Genomic DNA, 24,794 nt, shown 5'->3' on the forward strand with positions numbered 1-24,794 from the left:
CAATGAGGAGTGTTTTTGTGGATTTTGTGATCGATATTATTGTTGATGATACAAGTGCTATAATCAATATTGGTGATATGTTGGAAGCTGTTTGATCAATTTTGATGATGACGAGAAGGATGGTTTCATGGAATGTGTGAATTCTTTGCAAGGAATGGGGTTGTACAACTATGCACCCCGAAAAATATCTTTGGACCTTGAGAATAGGAAGACTCCTCCTACAAAGCCTTTCATACCCCTTGTTCTACTTTACCGGTTATTATTTCCTCTTGTTTGACTGATGTGTAGGTTGATTCCACATTGGCGTTGTTGCAAAATAGGAAGAAAGCTATTGGTTAGATTTTGGCGAATATTTGGGGTATAAGCCCACCTCTTTCTTGGAAAAGATCAAGTTGTAGGATGGTGTTGAACTATCCATTGGACATCAAAGAAGACTCAATGAGGCTATATAAAAGTTGTCAAGAAGGAGATTATTAAGTGGTTGGATGCCGGGGTTGTCTACCCCATGTCCGATAGTTCATGGACCTTTACGATTCAATGTGTCCCAAAGAAAGGGGGCAACAATGTTGTTACCAATGATAAGAATGGGTTGATTCCTGCAAGAACGGTGGCCGGTTGGAGGGTTTGTATGGATTATCGTAAGCTCAATAAAGTTACAAGGAAGGATCACTTTCCACTTCTTTTCTTAGACCAAATGCTAGATAGATTGGCCAACCAAGCTTTCTATTGTTTTCCTGAAGGGTACCCATGCTACAACCTAATTCACATTGCTCCAGAAGATCAAGAGAAAACAACCTTTACATGTCCCTATGGTACTTTTGCTTTCAAGTGGATGCCTTCTGGTTTGTGTAATGCATCAGTGACTTTTTAATAGTGTATGATGGCTATTTTCACTAACATAGTGGAGGACTACCTTTAAGTTTTCATGGATGACTTCTTGGTGGTTGGGGATTCTTTTGATGATTGTCTTGCAAATTTGGACAAAGTGTTGGCTAGATGTGAAGAGACAAATTTGGTTCTCAATTGGGAGAAACGCCATTTCATGGTTGAGTAAGGCATTGTACTTAGCCATAAAATCTAAAGGAATGGAATTCAAGTTGACAAGGCGAAGATTGAGGTGATTTCTAAGCTTCCACCCCAAACTTCGGTGAAGGGTGCGGAGTTTCCTAGCCCATGCGGATTTCTACCGGCACTTTTTCAAAGATTTGTCTAAAGTGGTGTACCTATTGTGCAATCTCCTTGACAAGGATGCCAAGTTCCATTTCAATGATGATTGTATGATATCTTTTGAACTATTGAAACTCAAGTTGACAACTACTCATATCATTACAGCTCCAAATTGAAGTTTGCCTTTTGAACTAATGCATGATACAAGTGACGTAGCGGTTGGGACAGTTTTGAGGCCACGTATTAACAACGTTTTTCATCCGGTTTCCAATACTAGTAAGATCATGAATAGTGCCCAATTCAGTTACACCATTATGGAGAAAGAGCTCCTTGATATTGTATTTGCCATTGAGTAGTTCCGATCATACTTGATGGGTGCCAAGGTTATTGTCCACATGAATCATGTGGTCCTTCGCTATCTTATGAGAAAAAAGGATTATAAAGCTCTGTTGATGAGATGGGTACTCTTGTTGCATGAATTTGATTTTGATATTCAGGATAGTAAAGGTAGTAAAAACCAAGTGGCAGACCAGTAGTCTCATTTTGGAGAAGGAGGGGAGGCCACATTATGGCCTTGAAATCAATGACTCCTTCCCCGATGAGAAACTATTGGCAATTTTAATGAAACAGGTGTCGTGGTTTGCAGAATTGGCAGATCTTCTTGTGAGTGGAATCATTCCGGTTGAGTTCTCTTCAAACCAAGGGAAGAAGCTCAAAAGAGATTGTCTGATTATTATTGGGATGAACCATACCTTTTCCGGATTTGTACAGATGGGGTGATTAGAAGTGTGTACCGAAGAAGAGCAAGGCGATATTCTTGGTGCTTGTCATTCTTCGCCATATGGTGGTCATCATGGTAGAGCAAGAACGGCGACCAAAGTTCTTAGTTGTGGTTTCTATTGGCCTACTCTTTACAAGGATGCAAGTGACTTAGTGAAAAGATATGATGAATGCCAATGGGCTGGTGGAATTTCAAAGAACAATGAGATGCCTCTCACAACCATCTTGGAGATTAATATTTTCGATGTTTAGGGCATTGACTTTGTGGGCCATTTTGTGAGTTCTTGTTAAAACACTTATATCTTGGTCGTGGTGGATTATGTGTCCAAAAGGGTTGATGCCATTTCATTACCCAACAATGCGGCAAGAAGTGTAATGGCTTTCTTAACAAAGACTATTTGTACAAGATTTGGTAGACTTTTGACACTTTACTTAGCAAGTCTGGTGTTACTCACAAAGTCACTCCCTATCATCCACAAGATAGTGGTCAAGTGGAAGTGTCTAACTGGGAGATAAAGAGTATCTTATCTGAAACGGTGAATGCTAATCGGACAGATTGGTCCAAGAAGATTGATGATGCATCATGGGCTTATCGGCCGGCTTACAAAATACCTATCGGAATGTCTCCATACCGGTTAGTGTTCAGGAAAGCTTGCGATCTTCTAGTTGAACTAAAGCACAAAATGGACAAAATAATGTCATAAAGCTTTTGATAGGATCAAAGAATATTTGTAAAATACAATTGTGTTAGTTCCCACTCCCCCCCCCCCGAACACTAGAAACTATTGCTATTGTACATGTCATTTCTGGATAATGCATTTGGATGCATGTTAGGACAACACAATTAGACTGGAAGGAAAGAGCAAGCTATCTATTACCTAAGCAAGAAGTTTACATCGTACGAGGCGAAATACACTTTGTTAGAGTGAACTTGTTGCGCTTTGACATGGATCGCTCAGAAGTTAAGGCACTACATGTCGGCATACACCACACATCTGATATCCCGATCCGCTCAAGTACATGTTCTATAAGCCGATGCCTACTGGAAAGTTGGCAAAATGGAAGAATTTTCTCAGCGAGTTCGATATTGTATGCATAACACGGAAAGCTATCAAGGGACAAGCATTAGCCGACCATCTCGCAGAGAACCCCGTGGAAAAGTACTACGAGCCGCTCACTATGTACTTTCCGAATGAAGAAGTGTTGTTCATAGGGGAGGACACTGCAGAGTTGTACCCATGGTGGAGAATGTTTTTCGACGAAGCAGCAGACTTCAAAGGTGTAGGGATTAATGCAGTCTTAATTTATGAGTCAGGACAACATTACCCAACTTCAGCGAAGATAAGGTTTCTTTGCACCAATAATATAGCTACGTATGAAGCATACATCCTCGGGATTAGGATGGCAGTCGACATAAACATCAAGGAACTTCTGGTCATAGGAGATTTTGATCTACTGATACATCAACCTCAAGGTAAATGGACTTCCAAGAATGTCAAGAGCATTCTATACCTGTAATGCATGAAAGAGTTGTGCAATAAATTCATCAAGATCAAATTCAGACATGTTCTCAGAATCCAGAATGAGTTTGCCACCGCTCTTGCAACTTTGTCATCTATGATCCAGCATCCAAATAAGATTTACATCAACCCAATTGAGATAGAGTTTCAGGATCAGCATACGTACTATTTCCATGTAGATGAAGAGGCAGACGATAAGCCGTGGTACTACTACATCAAAAAGTTCCTTAAACCAAGCGAATACCTTGATAATGCCACCCGTGGTCAGAAACGAGCATTAAGAACACTAGCAAATCACTTTTTCCTTAACAAAGAATTCTTGTACAGGAGGATACCAAACATTGGTCTATTAAGGTGCGTAGATGCTGCTGAAGCGACTAGATTACTGGAAGAAAGACACGCAAGAACATGAGGACCTCACATGAATGGTTTCACTTTGGCGGAGAAGATTTTAAGAGCTAGATAATTTTGGATGACCATTGAAAGCGATAGTATCTGTTACATGTAGAAGTGTCACTAGTGCTAGATTCACGGGGATTGCAACCAGGTTCCACCTAACTAGGTGAATGTAATAGGTTCTCCTTGGCAGTTCGCCACTTGGGGATGAACGTGATTGGACCTATAGAGCATGCCGCATCAAATGGACATCATTTCATCCTGGTAGCCATCGACGACTACACGAAACAGGCCGAAGCTTATACATACAAGGCCGTTACGAAGAAAGTGGCAGCAGATTTCATCTGTAACAACATAGTATGCCAAGTCGGGATCCCAGCGTTAATTATCACCGATAATGCAGCCAACCTCAACAACGATCTCATGAGGGAGATTTGCTAAAAGTTCAGAATCGTCCATCTTAGTTCCACATCCCATAACATGCAAATGAATGGAGTTGTTGAAGCAGCCAATAAAAACATCAAAATCATCTTATGAAAAGATAGTGGAAAATCACGGACAGTGGTAGGAGAAATTATCCTTCGCTTTATTGGGTTACTGAACCACCATAAGAATCTAGCAGGACAACACCATACATGTTGGTATATTGTACCAAACTTGTGATAGCCACAGAGGTCGAGATACAATCTTTGAGGGTCATTCAAGAAGCCAAGTTAGAAGACGCATAATGGATACGAGTTAGACAGGAGCAACTTATGCTCATTGATGAAAAGAGAATGGACGCAGTATGCCATGGTCAGTTGTATCAAATAAGGATGGCAAATGCATTCAACAAGAAGGTGAAATCTCGGTAATTCACACTCATCAAGAAGAATCCAAGGGAAAGTTTGCGCCGATTTGGCAATGTTCTTATGTTGTCCATCAAGTGTTGTCGGGAGGAGCATTGATCATAGTAGAAATGGACGGCAGAGTCAGCATGTAACCCATCAACTTAGATGCAATCAAGAGATACTACATTAGAAGACAGTAGAATTAGGGTTTTGTTGAAATGGAACTATGCCAGACCTGACTTCCCACGGTGGGATATGTAGGAAACCCACATAGGGTCTGTTCCCCCCCTTTTTGTAATAGAAAACCCAAATATCATTATACTCGGATCTATGCCACGACTTGATTTCCTTTGGTAGTAATACATAGGAAATCCTCATCGGATTCAGTCATATACTGTAATAAACCTATGTCTTGGCTTGATTCCATTTGGATAGTTAGGCAGTCTGAGTTAGACTCGGCAACTTCATCTCAATTTCTTATCACTTTTAATCTATTGTAAACGAAATACGTTTTGACCTGATTCCATTTGGATATGTAGGCTGCCTGAGTCAGGCTCGATGAATATCATAATTCATTTATCATTTTTTTATCCTCGAACAATGTTTAGACCTGATTCCGTTTGGATACGTAGGCAACCCGAGGAAAACCTTTGTAGTGCATTCTTTTAGACTAGGATGCAATCGTGACAGGAAGAAGCTACATCACCAGGGGCATCTCTAGAATCAACATCAATGGGATAGAGTCATCAAGAAATAACGTTTGCATCAGAGGGAACTTCCAAACATGTCATAATTCGGAACGACTGCATTTGCCATAAAAATGAACAATTTTCAAAAAAATAAAATATGTTTTCTAGAAAACTATCATTCCACCTACCGAACTTCTTAGCATAATCTCATCTAACCTGGCGCAAGGCCAGGCCTACGGTTAATACGAACCAACACCCCATCTGCTAAGAAGTTTTCTTTGAATGCAGGACCAACAAGAAACAATGTATGCTGGGGCACACTCGGATCAATGACAGACCCACTACCATCTCATTAACCCTTATCTCTCTTTCATTATTCAATCCATTTTCTCATATGATTAAAGAATAACTTCAAATTCTTTGCAGGTACTTTGGAGCCAATCTTTGATGCAATCGAAGGACACTGCATATAGCAAACCACCTGCTCAACCTATCAAAGCACCTTGTATATAATGAGCCACAGACCTCGCAAATCAAATCCATGTATATAGAAAACCGTCTGCTCAACCAAGTGGAGAACCTTGTATATAACTAGCTGCTGGCCTCGCAAATCAGAATGCCTTGTATAATTCAAAGCACTGTATATAGAAAATTATTCGCTTCGCCAACTGGATCACTTCACACAGATCATACTGTCACTCCTCCATATAAGAGATTCCAAGTAGATAGTTGCAAATTACAGTGCCAACTTCGCCAATCGAAGGATGAACCATTCGGTCCCTCCATATGTTCTGCCAATTGATGGATGCAATTTAGTTTTGCAGTCAAGAGTATCTCTTGGGCATGCTCCTTATTTCCTTGTGTTTATCTTGAATGTTTTGACATTTTACTCATGTAGCTTACATGCATGATACATTTTTCATGTTAAAAACTCTCGTCGTGCGGAGATACTTTACATTTCAAGTTAACTACTCCCATCGCATGGAGAGACTTTCATCGTGAGGACATGTTTTACATTTCAAGTCAATTACTCCCATTACGTGTAGATTCTCCCATTGTGTGGAGACTTAATGCTCCGACAGATGCAAAATGGTACATAGCTCGGTTAAAAATCAAGTCAAATTCAAAGGCCCATCCTGGCATCCTAAATAATGCTCCAGAGCTTGGAGACCTCCGATTCAAATATCCCATCACCCCGATCCCAAATAACGGCTAGCCAGCCACCAATAATCATTCATTGATGTATCATTTACATCATATCTTAACATATTTGCATTACGATATATGGGTATGTGTGTACTTTTCTTTAGCATGATCAAACATCGTGATGTAGAACTTCTTCTAAGCAGCAAACCAAGCTACAATGCTATGAGGGACAATAAACTCATAAGGGGCCAAGGATCCAAACTAAAACTAAAATATGATCAGTAGAACTCTAAATCATCGAATCTTTCATGTTTCATAATAAAGCGACAATCCGAAGTCATTCCGGGTGCCAAAATCTTCTTGTCTTGTAGTATCGTCATAACACGATACTTGGGAAATTCCTGCAAGCATCGCTTTCTCCAAATCATAATTTCAGAACTACATGAGCCCTGATCCTCGTTCAATCCGAGGTATGTAAGCGATTCAAAGCCAGAATTTGGCCCTAATTTCACAAAATTCAACTAGAATCGTCCCTAATTCCCAAAACTCATAATCATCCTCAAATCCATACATCGTTCCTGTAATACATGCCTGAAGTCGGGAAAAAATTGGTCTTGGTTCAATTTCTTTGCCCGAAAAATCTTTCATCGTCTCCAGCCAAAGAGGGACAGCTGTTGATGACAATTTTTGACCCTCTCTTTTAAAATTAAATTATTTTTACTTAATGATTTGCAATAAATGTGTTGAAAATTGTTTCTAATTAAAAATACATATTATTATACAAATATGACACAAATAGGTAGTTAATAGTGTTAAAATAAATCAGTATTAAATGTTTACAAAAATAAATTACATTTACTATTTTGAAATAATTAAAATAACCAGGATTTTCTATAAAAAAAACCATAAACCCAAACCAAAAAAAAAAACTTCCGCACGTGAAAACGCTCTCTCGACTTCATGGAGATTTGAACATCCATGGCTGCATAGATCTCTCCCCAGCCTTTGGCTATGGGGGAGAAAATCCAAAACCCTAAGGAAGCTACTACAAACCCTAGTAACAACCTCACATAAGCAGCGCGCGTAAATATCCAGCAAATAGTCGCACCTGTCAACAGTTCAACTAAACCCTACGGTTCTTGTCCATGGAATTCCTACACTATAGTTTACTTTGGATGAACGAGAGCAATTTGCAAAGGAGGAAGGATTACACCAAGCTATTGTAATCAAGCTATCTTTTGGTGCAACAGATTTGCAGGTGTTAAGAAGTTTACTGCCGAAAATTATAGGTATTAAAGGTCATTGTGTTTTAGGTTTACTTACTCAGCGACAAATTTTAATGCATTGTGATCAATATTAAAATTTTGTTTGTTCATTTTCACAAGCTATTAATTACTTTCAACACGCAGGAAAGGAATACTAATATAGAATTTTTCCTTGGAGTGTTGGATATAATCCTAAGGAAGAAATATCTAAGGCAGCAGTATAGATTTCACATCCAAATCTGTCACCTAACTTGTTTGCAAGCAAACCGTTAATGTCCATCATAGCTGCAGTTGGTAGGACAATTGCCATTGATAAGTCCACACAAGTTAGTTCACGTCCGAGCACAACGAGGGTGAAGGTGATCTTGGATTTGCTGGACAAACATCCAGGGAAGGTGAGGCTTCAATACATTGATGCCACAACTGAAAAGATGATTGAGGAGTTCCAAATAATTGTCTATGATAATTTGCATGCGTATTGCTGCCATTGTAAGCATCAAGTACATGAAGAAGTTCAATGTCGTTTGCTAAAAGGAAAGATGCAATCTGCTCAAGTTGGGGATGAAACAGTCGAAGCAGGTGATCAAGCTGTAAGAACATTGCAGGGTGATGTCAGAGATTTTTTGAATTCCAAGAAACAACAAAAGCTTTTTCTTTCAAAACCTACAAATGTGCTAGGTGATGGTACATTTGATAGGTTAGCACACAAGTAGGAGGCAGGATCAATAAAAGAAAAGGTTAACTCTAATCCTACTTTGAATGGGACTGTTGGTGTTGTACAGGCTGCTGGTGCCTTTAGTAGTGGTGTTGTTTTGAATCGAGATATTGGTGATAATAAACAACAAGGGGTGGAGCAAGGAGTTAGGATTTGTAAGATTGATGCACTAGAAACTGGGCAAGTGAGTAGAGATCAACAGATATCCCTGCTGCTACTGCTTTAGCGAGGATTTACCAAGCTGTGGGTGCTGCTTTACAAAACAAAACTATTATGATGCTCAAGTCGAGGGTGCTATTGTATGTGCGACTGATGAAGAGATAGAGGTGTCTAAGGCCTATACTACAACAGTTGGACATAAAGAGGAGGACCAGGTTACTGTGGTGAGCAGGCGCTTGTCACTATTGATGCTTTGGAGGTGGCTGCTGATAGATCAAATACACTTAACAAAGTACATGCTGAAGCTGGGTAGTCATGCAACATTAAGTGAATAGAGGCTAAGATAATTTCTAGAATTTTGATACAACATGAAGGCAAAAAGGCTGGACAAAAATGTGTTCAAGTGGTTGAAAATTAATGGACCTATTGCTAAATTGAATGCCTATGATTTGGGTAATAACAAGTAGGAAAATATGGAGGAAGGCTGGACTATAATATCTAGTAAAAAGACTGCTGCAAAATAAATTACTGCTGGTCGCGACAAACCAACATGTTCTACTATTGTACATGATGAGGTGCATGGTTTTGAAGGTGTAATTGCCTTGGATAGTGCAGATACTTCAGGTGTTAGGGTGGTACTAGAAAAAGCTGGGCAATCGAACAAAATTGTAGCTGATCAATCTTGGGCAGTGGTCAATCGATCACCAAGAAAAATTAATTCTACAGGTCGTAAAAATCAGTTTTTAGCAGCTAAGAACATTGAGGTCTCAAACTCTTTTAATGTGTTGGTTAATAAGCATGATGGTGCAGGAAAGAAAACTGGGAAGGATTTGCAACAAGTGGATGATGAGGCAAGATCAGTAGCTAGAAAAACCAGCTCTACAGTTTGTGAAAAGCAATAAAAAAATTAAAATGGGATAGGTGCTCGACTTCAGATCGTAACTATTGATGATCACACTGGCGAGGCAAGTCAAAGTACCTACTACGGCTATACTAACTATCCATATGTCCAATCCGGAGTTAGCTAAAATGGTGAAGGATGCCCATGCATCTATGTTGATGAATACAACTCCAAAGATTAAGGCTCCATTGATTACTTTGAATAAGTCGGTTAATGAGGTTCCTTCATAATCTATGGAGTCATTTCGTGGTCAAGGAAGTGATTCGGGGCAGCAATTGATATCTACAGGAAACAATCAACATGTGGAGAAAGGTATGGCATCACTTTCACAATCAAATTCTACAAATGAGATGACTAGCTCTAAGGATGTACAAGGTGCGACAAGTGCAATTATTGTTAATCGCAAGACTTGGGCTGAGAAATTTTAAGAGGAGGAAGAAGATTATGAAGATAGCATCCAAGATGAGCGTGACGATGAGGTATCTCAATTTTCAGCAACTCCGCCATCAAAGGACAAGGCATCAAAGGTGCAAAGTGAGCAGGTTTCTAATTCTATGGATAGTGTGCCAAAGAAGAGAGGTTTGAGTCCAAATATTGCTGTTTTTGTACCTTCCGGGCAGCAACAAAAGCTCAATAAAGCAGCAGCTTCGAAGGAGATCGAAATTTCGTCGATGCACAAGGCAGTAGCTACTGGAAGTACCAATGCAATGGCTGCATAAAACAATTTGACACCTGCAAATATCCTCCATGCTCTTGTTTCTCATGATATGGACACCTTGAGAGCTCCAGACAATTTGCGGAATGAGCAAGGAGCACTAGTGTCCGGATACAATCCTATTGAAGCATTTGGTGTGGATATGGGCCAAGGTTTCTATGAAGAACGGGAAGAGGAAGAACTTCTAGATGCATCATTTCCCAATGTAGCTAGGAATGAGATCTTTCTCCTAGACACTTGAGAAGTGGTTCCAACTAAAGCAAGAAGAACACACATGAGAGGCAACATAGTTCGGATGGTAAGGTGACACAGGGGGCTGCCATTAGGCAACTTCCGATGAGGGTTGCGAAGCAAAAGGTGGCTGCCCCTACCACCTCATCAGGGTCCAATAAGTCCAATTGATCCAAGAAGAAATGATGAAGTTTGAAGACATTTTGAAAAGGGTTGATGAAGAAGACAAGGCTCTACAAGCTGAAGAGTTCACAAGATTAGAGAAGAAAGGGCAAGACTCTTATTTCTACATCATTATAGTTTTCCATTTTATTAGCATCACCATATGTAATATCATGATAAAGCATGTTATAAACTCTATGATGGTCATAGAGTACTTAGTTCATTCTAGTACTTATTTTTTACATGCTTTCTAGTAGATGAGGTTGTCCATGCCTCAATAGGAATTGTAAGGTAAGGTCTAGCTCAGTAAGTGTTTGCTTTATGTCCTATTCCCTTGGAAAATATCCAAACGGCCATGAAATTATTCGCCCTAGTGAGGCTTTGCTGGTAGGCACAACATGAGCCTCATCATGAGGCTGCCATCATAAGGAAATGGAGGCGCACAAGGGTGATTATATAGCCAAGTCATAGTGGCAACACTACTGTAGCTTTTGGCCCTCTTACTTGTACTCTTCCTTTGTGGTTTTTCTTTTTATTATTAAAAATATAGCTACTAGGCAGCTTGTCTAGTAGTATAATTTGCTAAAAGAATAATTAAAATAACCTCTATATTTTGAAACATGAGTTTTACAATTAATTTAATAAATTATCCTTTGGTTCTTAATTAACTCGTTTATTATCTGAATTAATCCAAAAATAATTTTTCCAATTTAGAAAATAATGTTTTTAATAAGTAACTAGGTAATTACAGTAATTAGTGGTGTATTTGATGATTATATTTTCTATCACATTTTATTAGAAATGATTAAGTTTAATTTGAATTAACTTTAAAGCATTAAAGACTAAATGACTATAATTGCAATTGCATAATTAAATACAAATTGCTATTTATTAAACTAAAACCAGTCCAAGATTTAGCCCAATTCCCCCCACCAGACCCAGTCTAAACGACCTGATCCAACCCATGTTGGCAATCCATGAACTGCTCTCTAAGCCAATCAAATTATGCCACATAGCTAATCTCCCACACTCACAAAACAAGTACAAAACGGTCTGGGCCGTCGATTTAAGCCATCGACGGTCCACATTTTATCCCCATTTTCCCTTTTATTTAAGCTTCCCATCATATTTTATCATCGTCGTTGGATCACACAGAACCAACGGTTCCTGTATTTTCCATAAAAATATTTAAATACCCAATTAATCGGGGTTGTTGATCTAATGATCCAATGGCCCATATTACATCCCCCACCATTAACCCTAGAGATCAACCCTCAGTTACCCAAACCCTAATTCATTTCCCCCATTGACCAGCAGCCCTCTTTCCCCTTTTACTCTCTACTCTCTCATATGCCCCAACTCCATGTAACGACCTGGCCAGTCGTTTTGAGTATTGTAGTGATGCTCCCTTATTTATTGCTTATTCTATGTTTATTTGTTATTATGTGACCTGCGGAGGTGGTTGGTTTGTTCTGGGGATATTTCGGAATGAATTGGGATACTTAGACCCAAGGTTGGAAGCTTAAGTCGAAGGAGTTTTGTGGATATTGAATTATGTGTAAACGACTCCAGAATTGAGTTTGTATGGTTTTGATAGCTATGTATGGTGATTTTTGAGTTAGGAGTATGTCCGGATATTGATTCGGAGGTCCGTAGGACATTTTGGCTTGAATTGGCAAAAGTTGAATGTTTGGAAGGTTGAGAAGTTTGAGCGAAAGTTGACTTTGACGATACAGGGTTCGAATTTTTGTTTCGGACATTGGAGTAAGTTCATTATGTCATTTACGGCTTGTGTGCAAAATTTTAGATCAATAGGAGTTGGTTTGATAGGTTTCGACATTGGTTTTAGAAGTTGAAAATCCATTAGTTTCATTAGGCTTGAATTGGGGTGCGATTCTTATTTTTTAATGTTGCTTGACGTGATTTGACACTTCGACTAAGTTTGTATCATGTTTTAGGATGTGTTAGTATATTAGGATGGGGTCCCGTGAGCCTCGGATGAGATTCATATTGATTTCGGATTGGTTTTGGACTTGCAACTTGGCTGAATATTTCTGATGCCTGGTGTGATCACACCTGTGAGAAAGGGGCCGCAGGTATGTAGTCATAGAAGTGACAGGAGGCCGCAGGTGCAGAGTAAGAAATTCTCAACCAAAAGCTTCAAATCATTAAGATAGAAGTGTGTGTGCAAGAACCATAGCTCCAAAACTTGTCTTCTCTAGTCTAGGAACTGAATAATAAGCCAAAGATATATTACAAATGAGCTATGCCATGTATTAAATGGCTTGGGGGTCAAAAATGTGAAATTCCAGAACTGCCCAATTTTTTCGCACAGTTTCTTCTTCGCGTTCGCGAATAATACTTCGCGTTCGTGAAGGTTTGATTTCTGCTTCTTCGTGTTCGCGATATCTACTTCGCGCTCGCGAAGGTCTGTCTCCTACTTCTTTGCGTTCACGATATTTCCTTCTCGCTCGCGATATTTCCTTCGCGTTCACGAAGGTTTGGCTGTCTGATGCTTCGTGCTCACATTACACCTTCGCGTTCGTGAAGGGTAATTCACTGGCAGATTTGTTTTGTCCATTTTAGCTCCTTTTTAACTCGTTTTCACTTGGTTTCTTCACCATCACTCCAAAATCACTTGATACCTAAAATATGCCAATCAACCTCAATAAATGCCTTAATTTCTCAACAAAATCATACAAAAGCCTAAGTATCAAAAGGAGATAAGTTGGTAAAATACCAACTTATCAGGACTCTACTCCTCATTCGAGGACGAATAATCCTAAGCAGGGGAGGATGTAAGGCCCCGTAAAATTTTGCATAGAACCCAAAGTTTCATGGTGCTGAGGTGGGATTATGTGTTCGAAGGTAGCGACACAGACCTTTTGGGTTGTGCAATGCGTTGGGGAGTTGGAAGAATGATTTGTGCAGAGCATGGATTTTTTGCGGTCCATTATGCGGTTGCATAACTAGTCCATGGACCGCATATTCGCTTCAGACTGCAACAGGAATAATGCCAATTTTGGAGGTCATTTTGAGGTCAATTATGGGATCGCATAACCATTTCGCGAGCCGCACATCCATTGTAGATTCAGCGTGAAATATTCCGGAGGGAGACTTTTGTGGTGCGTCATGCGACCGCATAACTGTTCTGCGGGCCGCATACTCGATCAGACCAGCCCAGTGTTTGAGACCATTATTGTGGTCCACTTTGCGGACCGCATATTTGTTTTGCTGTCCAGTCTGTTATCGCAAACCCGGTTCATAGGCTTAAGTTTGAGGAAATATTACCCCACCCGATTTTTATAAAACGAGTTTGGGGGTTATTTTGGTTGGGTTAAACAACTATTTTAGAGAGAGGAGAGTGATTTAGAGAGAGAGGAGGAATACCCAAGTGCTTTGCTCATCAATCCTTGCCCCAATCTTAATGATTCAAGGGAATCACTCACTAGGCCACCACCTATCCGAGTAAAATCTTGTCTTACATCATCCATGCAAGTTTGTTTTGGGTCTAAGTAGGTTGTGGAGTTTGAGATAGGCCATACATGTGCCAATAGGAGGTAGTATGTAGGGTTGTGAACTATTTTGGGTAGTTACTTGATGAAATTGGTTAAGGGAGGAAGGGATTACCATTGTATAGCCTTGCATTCTATTTTTCATAGTAGGTGTTTGAGAAATTCCCAATAGACATATATAATGAGAATCCTTCTAATTAGTATTGGTTTTTTTCCTATTTTCCTATAAATTGAAATTGCTAGAAGTATTGGGACGTTGTAGTAATTTAAGGAAAGCTCAAGCAAGGTATGTTGGATAAACTCCCTTTCTAGAATCAGAATCCATGATTTCCTCGTAAGTTCCAAATGTGGTTTGATCAATCTCTTTTCCTACGGTTTCAAATTACTTCCGACATTAGATTTGCCTAAACTATTATGCACTCGAGTAATCTTCAAATTTCCTTTATCATATAATGCTCCCCTTATTGGGAAAATGTTCAAATGAAGTTGTTTTTAGCTAATGCATATGATTTGAATCCATGTTTCAACCTTAAATCACCATGCTCACCTTTGTAAGCATTTCCAATATGGTTTGAGTTCTTACATACTCATGAGTTGAAACTGTGCATTGCCCTATGGGGGAAAATATTTCAAAAAAATAAATGGTGTATTAACTTGTGCATTGATTGTCAGTTATTTTGCTCCATTCTTTGGAAAGAAATCTATTGTGTTTAAGCCTTCATTACTAATGAATTTAAAGCTATGATTTCAGGAATATTTTGTATATTGATGTTGTGAGTGGTTGAAAGTAATAATGAATCTATATATGGTATGAAAGGTTATGAGATGAATGCATTCATATTTCAATTTCCCTTATATAAAAAAAATATTTTTGGGAGTATCATTAGCTAGCCGAGGAAGGGTGGGTTGTAACGGCCCACACCCGAAACTACACGTGCCAGTGAAGGAACGGATTGGTATTATTCCCCTTAATTTGGATGAGATTGAAGTGTTGAGATTATTCCCCTTAATTGGGATGAGATTGTTGTTGGCCATGGATTGGAAGTCGAGTCACACGTCATATGTGGGGAGACGTCCTAGCCAATCGGGTAGAGATCGGATGCCACATCGCGCGCAAGGTGGTTCCTCCTTCTTATTATTATATATTATTTGCACTACATGTCGATCCATATTCATTCATGGAGAGATGTTTTGGCCGATCTAGCTATGATTGGACTCTATGCCTCGTGTATTGTGTGATGATCGGAGGCTAATGATCACCCAAACCAAAAATATTAATTTCTTATTTTGAAAATTATTATGTTTTAACTTGGCATTTGGATATCAATGGTTTTTCCTTGTTATTTTCATGTTTTTTCCCCTTTTTATATTAGCATTCTATTTCGTGAGAGGGTATTTAGCTTTACATACTAGTAATATTCCATATGCACTGATGTCCCTTTTGTCAAGGGCGCTGCATGTTTAATGGATGCAAGTGGTTCGTTAATGGACAATTTTGATCCTCGTTAGCAGTTACCCTCTACTAAACAGACTTGGTGAGCCCTATTTTATTTCAGGCCTTATGACATTTCATTTTGCATATTGTGTTACGAGGTATAGTTGGGGCCTTATCGCAAGCACTTCCATATTGTACTCTTTTTCACTTAGAGGCTCCGTAGACACACTGTGGGTTGTGTTTTGAATGGGGGGAAACTAATTAAAAATGTTGTTGAAATTGCTGGATGTTTTCTCTTTTAACTATGAAATTAAAATATTTTGGTAACTATAAAAGAAGCTTTTGTAAGAATGAAAGTTGGTTTTGTGCATACTATTCTCTTGATTTGTTTAACTCTTTATATTTATCCTTGAATTATTCATGGGTGAGGTGGAATGGTTGGCACCAAGTAGGCTTACATGACTGGGAGCTCTTGGTCAAGCGATGGTCCCGCTCCCCAAGGTCGGGGCGTGACAGGTACAGAGTCATCTATACTTATCTTCGAGAGTCTACCGAACCATTAGAAAATTTCACCTTTTTGTACTCTTGTCGTGCGGATTTGTTGATTTTTTAAATTGAACTTCTATTTTTCTATTCTCTTATAGATGGTGAGGACACGTGTGATCTGATCAGGTGTACGACCACAAGTACCACCAGCTAGGGCCGCGAGAGGCTGGGGCCTATTCGAGGACGAGATATAACTTATGTGGCACGATTTCTAAGTTCTCTTCTTATATAATTTTCTCCATACACTCGCAGAGAAGGGTTGTAGAGGCAGTTTGAGTAGCTACACTAGGAGGGTATGTCAGTGAGTCAGTATGAGATGATATTTTCAGTGTTGAATCATCATGCGGTATGGTTGGTTCCCATTGAGAGGGAGAGGACTACGATGTTCATTCATGGAGTTAACTATGGACTATGTTTCATCAAGACTCGGGAGATTTTGATAGGTACGAGGTTTGACAAGATGGTTGATATTGCTTGATGCCTAGAGCTAGTTTAAAGTCAGGAGCGTGAGGTGAGGGAGGCCAAGAGGCCTCGTAGTTCAGGTGGTTTCAAAAGTGCCTCATCTAGAGTGCAGTCCCATCATAACAAGCGTCGTCCTTATAGGCCCGCTCTAATGGCTCAGCCTGTTCATCGTGGTGCATTTGCTAGCCATGGTTCATGTAGTGCTCGTCCGGGACAATCATCTTTCAGTGCCCTCCCATATCAGAGTCTATCTTATGCTTAATCAGTTTAGGGTTCATTTGTACCAGGTTCTTCTAGTGGTTATACTCCTTCTCAGGGTCTAATTCAGTACCCGCCGCCATTGTCATATCAAGGTTGCTTCACGTGTGGAGAGTTGGGGCATGTGAGAAGGTATTGTCCTTGTCTTATGAGAGGTCATGTTCAGCAGAGAAATCAGGCTATGAGTTCCATGCCAGTTACTTCACAACCAGCTTAGCCAGCTCAGGGTGGGACTCAAGCAGTTCGAGGTCACCCCAGAGGGGGAGGTCAATCAGGTGGTGGTCAGGCTCGATTCTATGCTTTTCCCGCCAGGCCAGGAGTCGTTGCTTTAGACGCAGTGATAATATGTATTGTTTCAGTGTGCTATAGAGATGCTTCCATATTATTTGACCTTGGTTCCACTTATTCATATGTATCATCATACTTTCCTCATTATTTAGATATGCCACGTGACTCCTTAGTTACGCATGTTCATGTATCTATGCCGGTGAGTGATTCTATTATTGTGGACTGTGTGTATCGGTAATGTGTGGAGAGCATTTGGGGATCAAAGATAAGAGTTGATCTTTTACTACTTTGTATGGTTGATTTTGACGTGATTCTAGGCATGGATTGGGGTTCACCATGTCATGCTATTGAGGATTGTCACGCTAAAACCGTGACGTTGGCGATGCCGTGATTGCCTAGGATTGAGTGGAGAGGTTCTCTAGACTATGTTCCCAGTAGAATGATTTCACATTTGAAGCCCCAACGGATGGTTCAGATGGGATGTATGGATTATTTCGCCTTTGTGAGGTATGTTGGTGCTGATACTCCTACCATTGAGTCTGTTATGGTAGTATGGGACTTTCCGGATATGTTTCCTGCAGACCTGTCGAGCCTGCCACCCGACAGGGATATTGATTTTAGTATTGAGTTGGTTTTGGGCACTCAAGCCATTTCTATTCCTTTGTACCATATGGCACCAGCAGAGTTGAAGGAATAGAAAGAACATGTTCAGGAGCTTCTTGATATGGGATTCATTAGGCCTAGTGTGTCACCTTGGGGTGCACCGGTTCTGTTTGTGAAGTAGAAGATTTTTTTTTTGTGTGAAGAAGAAGAATAGTATCATAAAGATGTGCATTGATTATAGGTAGTTTAACAAAGTTACAATTAATAACAAGCACACATTGTCGCACATTAATGACTTATTTTACCAGCTTTAGGGTGCTAGAGTGTTCTCTAAGATTAATTTGAGGTCTGGGTATGACCAGTTGAATATTCGGGATTCTAATATTCTGAAAACAACATTCAGGACCCGCTATGGTCCCTACGAGTTCCTTGTGATGTATTTTTGGCTGACTAATGCCTCAACAACATTTATGCATCTGATGAATAGTGTATTCCAGCCATATGTGATTTTTTGCTAAATTCTCCAAGTGTGAGATTTTGCTTGATTCAGTGGCATTCTTGGGGCATGTGGTTTCCAGTGAGGTTATCAAGGTTGATCCGAAGTAGATTGAGGAAGTTTAGAGTTGGCCTTGACCATCGTCAGCTATTGAGATTTAGAGTTTTCTTGGCTTGGCCGGATATTATCGTTGTTTCATGGAGGTTTCTATTCCATTTCTACACCTTTGACTAGATTGACCCAGAAATGTGATCCATTCCGGTGTTCTGATAAGTATGAGGAGAGTTTTTAGAAGCTCAAGACTGCCTTGACCACAACTCTAATTCTAGTTTTACCTTTAGCATCGGGTTTATATATAGTAAATTGTGATGCTTCTTGGATTGGTATTGGGTGTGTCTTGATACAGGACGGTAGGGTGACTGTTTGTGCATCATGCTAGTTGAATCCCCGTTAGAAGAACTACCTCGTTCATGACTTAGACTTGGCAGCTATTGTTCGTGCATTGATGATTTGGAGGCATTATATCTACAACGTATCTTGTGAGGTATTTATAGATCATCAAAGTCTACAGCACGTGTTTAAGCAAAAGGATCTAAATTTGAGGCAACGAAGATGGATGGAGCTGTTAAAAGACTATGATTTGATAATTTTTTATCATCCCGGGAAGGCCAATGCTGTGGACGATGCCTTTAGTAGAATGGCGGTGAGTATGGGGAGCCTTACATATATTCCAATTGGTGAGAGACTGCTAGCAGCAGATGTTTAGGTCTTGGCCAATTAGATCGTGAGGTTAGACGTTTCGAAGCCTAGTCGGACTCTAGCTTGCGTGTTCTCTTGCCCTTCTTCATTTGTGCACATTAGAGAGCATCTTTATGACGACCCCCATTTGCTTGTCCTTAAGGACATGGTGCAGTACAGAGTTACCAAGGACGTTTCTATTGGAGGTGATAGGGTGTTATAGATGCAGGGTCGGGTTGGTGTACCAAATGTTTATGGATTATATGAGTTGATTCTTGAGGAGGCCCATAGTTTGTGGTATTTTATTCACCCGGGTGCCGCGAAGATGTATCGGGACATGAGGTATAACTATTGGTGTAGAAGAATGAAGAATGATATAGTGGAGTATGTGACTCGGTGCTTGAACTGTTAGCAGGTGAAGTACGAGCATCAGAGGCCGGGAGGTTTGTTTTAGAGACATGAGATTCCTGAGTGGAAATGGGAGCGTGTTACCATGGACTTCGTTGTAGCGCTCCCATGGACTTTGAAGAATTTTGATGTTACTTGGGTGATTTTTGACCAGTTCACTAAGTCCGTACATTTCAATCCGGTGGTGACTACCTATTCTTTAGAGCTGCTGGTTGAGATCTATATCTGCGAGTTTGTTCTCCTTCTAAGTGTGCCACTGTCCATTATTTTTTATCGAGCCACGCAATTCACATCACAATTTTGGGGAGCAGTGCAGTGAGTGTTGGGCACACAGGTTGAGTTGAGCACAACATTCCATCCCTAGACGGACGGACAGTCCGTGCTCACCATTCAGATTTTGGAGGATATGCTACGCACTTGTTTTATGGATTTTGGGGGTTCTGGGATCAGTTTCTACCACTTGTAGAGTTTGCCTACAACAACGGCTAACAATCGAGTATTCAGATGGCTCCTTATGAGGCCTTATATGGGAGGCGATGTCGTTCTCCAGTTGGTTGGTTTGGGCCAGGAGAGGCTAGGTTGTTGGGTACTGATTTTGTTCAGGATGTCATGGAGAAAAACAAATTGTTTTAGGATCGTATGCACCTATGGATTCTGCCTAGCCTAGCCAGCCTATGCACCTGCGGCCTCCTATCGCTTCTGCGACTTTGCACCTACGGCCCCATTCTCGCATGTGCGATCACGCCAGGCATCATAATAATTCAGCCAAGTTCTAAGTCCAAATTTAATCTGAAATCAATTTGAATCTCATTCAAGGCCCTCGAGACACCATCCAAACATACCAACACATCTTAAAACATTATACTAACTTAGTCGAAGCCTCAAGTCACATCAAACAATATCTAAAATAGGAATCGCACCCCAATTCAAGCCTAATGAAACTAATGGATTTCCAACTTCTTAAACCAATGCCGAAATCTATCAAACCAACTCCGGTTGAACTCAAATTTTGCACACAAGTCGTAATTCACACAACGGACCTATTCCAACTTCCGAAACAAACTACCAAGCCCGGTATCAACAAAGTCAACTCTCGGTCAAGTGTCTCAATCTTTCAAACCTTCAAATTTCAAATTTTAGCCAATTCAAGCCAAAATGACCTATCGATCTCCAAATAAATATCCGGACATACTCCTAAGTCGAAAATCATCATACGGAGTTATCGGAACCCAAAAAACTCCATTCCAGAGTCGTTTACATATAAGTCAACATCCAATAAACGCTTTCGACTTAAGCTTCCAAACTTGGGAGTAAGTGTCTCAATTCATTCTGAAACATCCCCGGAACCAAACCAACCACCCCGGAAAGTCACATAGCCATAAATGAATATAGAATAAGCAATAAATGGGGAAAGGGGATACAATACTCAAAACAACCGGTCGAGTCATTGCGTTCTCCCCTTCTTAAACAAACGTTCATACTCGAACGGGTCTAGAATCATACATGGAGTATCAAATAGGTGTGGATAGATGCTTCGCATCTCCATGTCGGTCTCCCTAGTAGCCTCTTTGACTGTATGGACTATCCACCGAACTTTCACTGAAGCTATATTCTTTGATCACAACTTTCAAACCTGCCGATCCAAAATGGCCACTGGCTCAACATCATAAGTCAAATACCCATCTAACTAAACCGTGCTAAAATCCAAAACATGTGACGGATAAACATAATACTTCTGGAGCATGGAAACATGAGACACTAGGTGAACACCGGTAGGCTAAGCGGCAATACAAGCATATCGGCCACCTCTCCAATCTTCTCAAGCACCTCAAAAAGGCCAATATACCGAGGGCTTAACTTGCCCTTCTTCCCGAACCTCATCACACCCTTCATAGGCGATACTCTAAGAAATTCCTTCTCTCCCACCATATGAACAACATCATGAACCTTCCAATCATCGTAAATCTTCTGTCTAGATTGTGCTATGTGAATACGATCCTGAATCAATTTGACTTTCTCCATGGCATCCTGAATAAAATCAGTACCCAACAACTTAGCCTCTCCCGGCTCAAACCAACTAACTAGAAAACGACATCGCCTCCTATATAAGGCCTCATAAGGAGCCATCTGAATACTCGATAGGGAGTTCACTCTAGCCTCCATAGTGGGCAACATGTAAATAGCATACTTGGACAGGTCATGAATCTCATATGGTACTCCCACACACTCAGGCTACCTTGCCTCAGGCTCTCAAACTCAGTGGCACATGCTGCCTTAGTCTCAGCAGGTAAGAAATTATCAATGAAGGCATCAATTACTTACCCCACTTCACTGGAGGACTTCTCCCATAGCTCAAACCAAGAATATGCTAGCTCTTTCAGGCGGTAGGAGGCAAACTCCACTACCTCTATCTCAGTAGCATGCATAACTTGGAGATTCTTGTGCATCTCATAAAAGAAGTCATAGGGGTCCTCCTCTGGGTTAGTACCCGTGAATATTGGCAGATCTAACTGAAGAAACCTATTTACCCTGGAACTAGCAGAATCCCCATGTTTGCTGGAAGAAGTAGGTATAGTATTCTATCTTTGGGTCTAAGAAGCCACTATCAGAGCCAACATCTGTATGGCTCCCCAATGGTCCCCATCAGATACACCAGGACCAGAAACTGGTGCTGAAGGTGGATCTCGAATATCAGTTGGAGGAATCGTTGCACCCGCAGTAGGTGTAGCAACTGGTGTAGTCTGAGTAGGAGTAGTAGAATCAAGCAGTGTAGTAGTCGGGGGATTATCCTCACCCCTAGTGTGCTCACTCGCATCAGTGTGTATAGGATTGACCCTCACTCCTAGGCTGACATTGGCTCTCTGGCCAGTTCTTGCCTTCTTCTTAAGCACCGTGTACTGAATATTAGAGCAGCACATGAGTTAAAGGAGGAACAGTCTTACAATAAGCTTTATCGCACGATCTAGAACATCAAAGAAGGGTAACATTCGTAAATGTCCAAGTAGCCTCCCCATTATAGATGTGGCCGACAACACACTAATAAGAAGGACTCTACTACACACGGCTCTGAGACATCCTAGGACACTTTAAAACCATAGGCTATGATACCAAGTTTGTCACGCCCCGAACTCAGAGAGCGCGACCGGCGCTCAATGGAGTGAACCCGGTTAGGAAAGACTGTTAGATACTTTCTACCCAAACTCACTCATGATTAAAGAGAATACATATCTTCATTAATTAGATAATAAAGATATTATGTATATAATACCAATTCGTTGCCGTTAGTTACTTCATTTTAAAGCCTCAAAATAGAAAGATTTTCATGGTTTAAAGTGGAACAAGTGATTCAAACACAACATAACTTGTTTGACTTTCCAAATACACATATACAACTCACACTATGTCTACGGAGCATCTCATAGATACAAAAGAGTATTATGATAGTGCTGACAACAAGGCCCCGACTATACCTCAAACACAATACATGAGGAACGAAAGATACATGCGAAATGAAGTGGGCTCACCAAGTATGCTGGGAAGAGGGCGTACCGCTATCACTGAACAATGCCACCTGTAGTGAAACCACCTGCATCCATTAAAGATGTAACGCCCCCGACAAAAGGGATGTTAGTATATATGGAATAGTACTAGTACGTATAACTAAATAGCCTCTCTATAGAATGAGTAATAATATAAGAAGGAACAATCATAAAATCAATGGAAGCTTCAAACAATACCAAAACATCAAGTTAAGAACAAGATTAGTTTTCAAGTAAATTTTCATATTTTAGGTTGGGACATCTTTAGTAACGATATACCACCACTTACAATACCACCAAACTTTTAGCATGAAGTCTGATCACGACCCGATCAGCTAGGCTGTCTCATCCTAGACATCAACCACAATCATAATTTCAATAACAACTTCTAGCACAATCACCACCATGTGTGTGACATGGCATCCGATCACAACCCAATCGGCTAGGCCGTCTTACCACAATGTTGTGTGGATCGACATAATCCTTTTCTATCAATCATCTCATCCCAATTAAGGGGAATAATCAAAATCCACTCCTACACCGACACGTGTGGTTTCGGGGTTAGGTTATTTCAACCTACCCTTCCTTGGTGACTATCGATACTCCTAAAATGTTTATTATAAAAAAGGATTTTCAGCTCATATCATACTTCTTTCACATCTTTTCATTTCATTGGCACTAGTTGCCACAATTGTAATATCATTCTTGGCACGTTGGCCATATTTCATATTTCATGCTCACCTTTTTCACTTTCAAACATCATCATCATCATCAACAACAAGGCTTTTCAAATTAAGACTTTAAGTACATATGTAAGCAATTAAGAGTCTTAGGCATATAGAGAGTTTTCACACAATTTGGCACAATAGCCTTTATTTGAAATTGACTTGAAGTCGTAATATTTTTAATACATAGCCCATACTTTGAACACATCCTCAAATGATAACTCAATATGATAAAAGCATTGCAATTTATATCTTTCAACACAAGCTTATTCGGAATAGACAATTTTATAATGAACAACTCGGTATTTGCATAAATTACATGAACACCATGGGATTCAATTCTAAGAGAGGATTTTAGCCAACAAACCTCACTTTGAGCTTCCTTAAATTCCATAAATCTCAGCAACTTCAAACTATTTAAAAACATAACAAAATTGAACCGTAATTAGGAAGAAGTTCATGGTTCAGCTCATTTGAGCATTTCATCAAACACTATGTGTGCAATTTAGCTACGAGGTTCTTCTACAAGATTTCATCCACTCTGCAACTCAATCTTTACCAATTTGAGCTCAACAATCTTCCCACAAACCTTATTGGTACATGCATGTATAAATAATACTCTCACACCCAAGAATCATACTCCCAATTACCCATCTCCAACCAAAAACTCGAAATTGAAGACTAGGGGTTAGAACCTTACCTCTTGGATGAAGATCTTATGAGCTTTCTTGTTGAATTTCAGGGCATGAGCAAGATTTCGATGAACATTTAGCTAGGTCTTCTCTTTCTCTCTCTAAGACACTCTTACCTCTCTCTAAAAATATCAGATTTTCCTATTCAAAGTGGCCCTTTAGGCCTATTTATCGAAATAGGGTCGGGTTATAAAATAAGAATTTTGGACCCTACGATTCAAAATCTAAGATCACAGAGTGGACCGCAGAACTGCTGTGCAGCCTGCAAAATGGACTATAGAATTGATCTCCAAAAACTAAGTTGTTTCAGGTTAGGTCTGTAGCAGGTCTGTGGTTCGCAAACCAGTTCTGCAGCCACAGATTTGACCGCATAGTCACCCAACAAAATTCTTTACAGAAAATATGTGACGTAC

General features: G+C 40.1%; 1 protein-coding gene across 1 annotated transcript; it reads left to right on the forward strand.

Moving 5' to 3' along the window:
• Window positions 1-2,982: 2,982 nt before the first annotated feature.
• On the forward strand, window positions 2,983-3,879 carry LOC138894931 (uncharacterized). Its single transcript, XM_070179669.1, has 2 exons — window positions 2,983-3,421; window positions 3,476-3,879. Exons 1-2 carry the CDS (start codon window positions 2,983-2,985, stop codon window positions 3,877-3,879), a joined length of 843 nt encoding a protein of 280 aa, XP_070035770.1.
• Window positions 3,880-24,794: the final 20,915 nt, after the last annotated feature.

Source organism: Nicotiana tomentosiformis, chromosome 6 (genome assembly GCF_000390325.3).
Source record: "Nicotiana tomentosiformis chromosome 6, ASM39032v3, whole genome shotgun sequence".
NCBI lineage: Eukaryota > Viridiplantae > Streptophyta > Magnoliopsida > Solanales > Solanaceae > Nicotiana > Nicotiana tomentosiformis.

Bases quoted from the DNA above. Each gene is read 5' to 3' on its own strand.
- LOC138894931 (XM_070179669.1), top strand. From the start codon at position 2,983: ATGCCTACTGGAAAGTTGGCAAAATGGAAGAATTTTCTCAGCGAGTTC. The intron at 3,422-3,475 runs GTAAATGGACTT...AATGCATGAAAG, and splicing joins ACTGATACATCAACCTCAAG to AGTTGTGCAATAAATTCATC.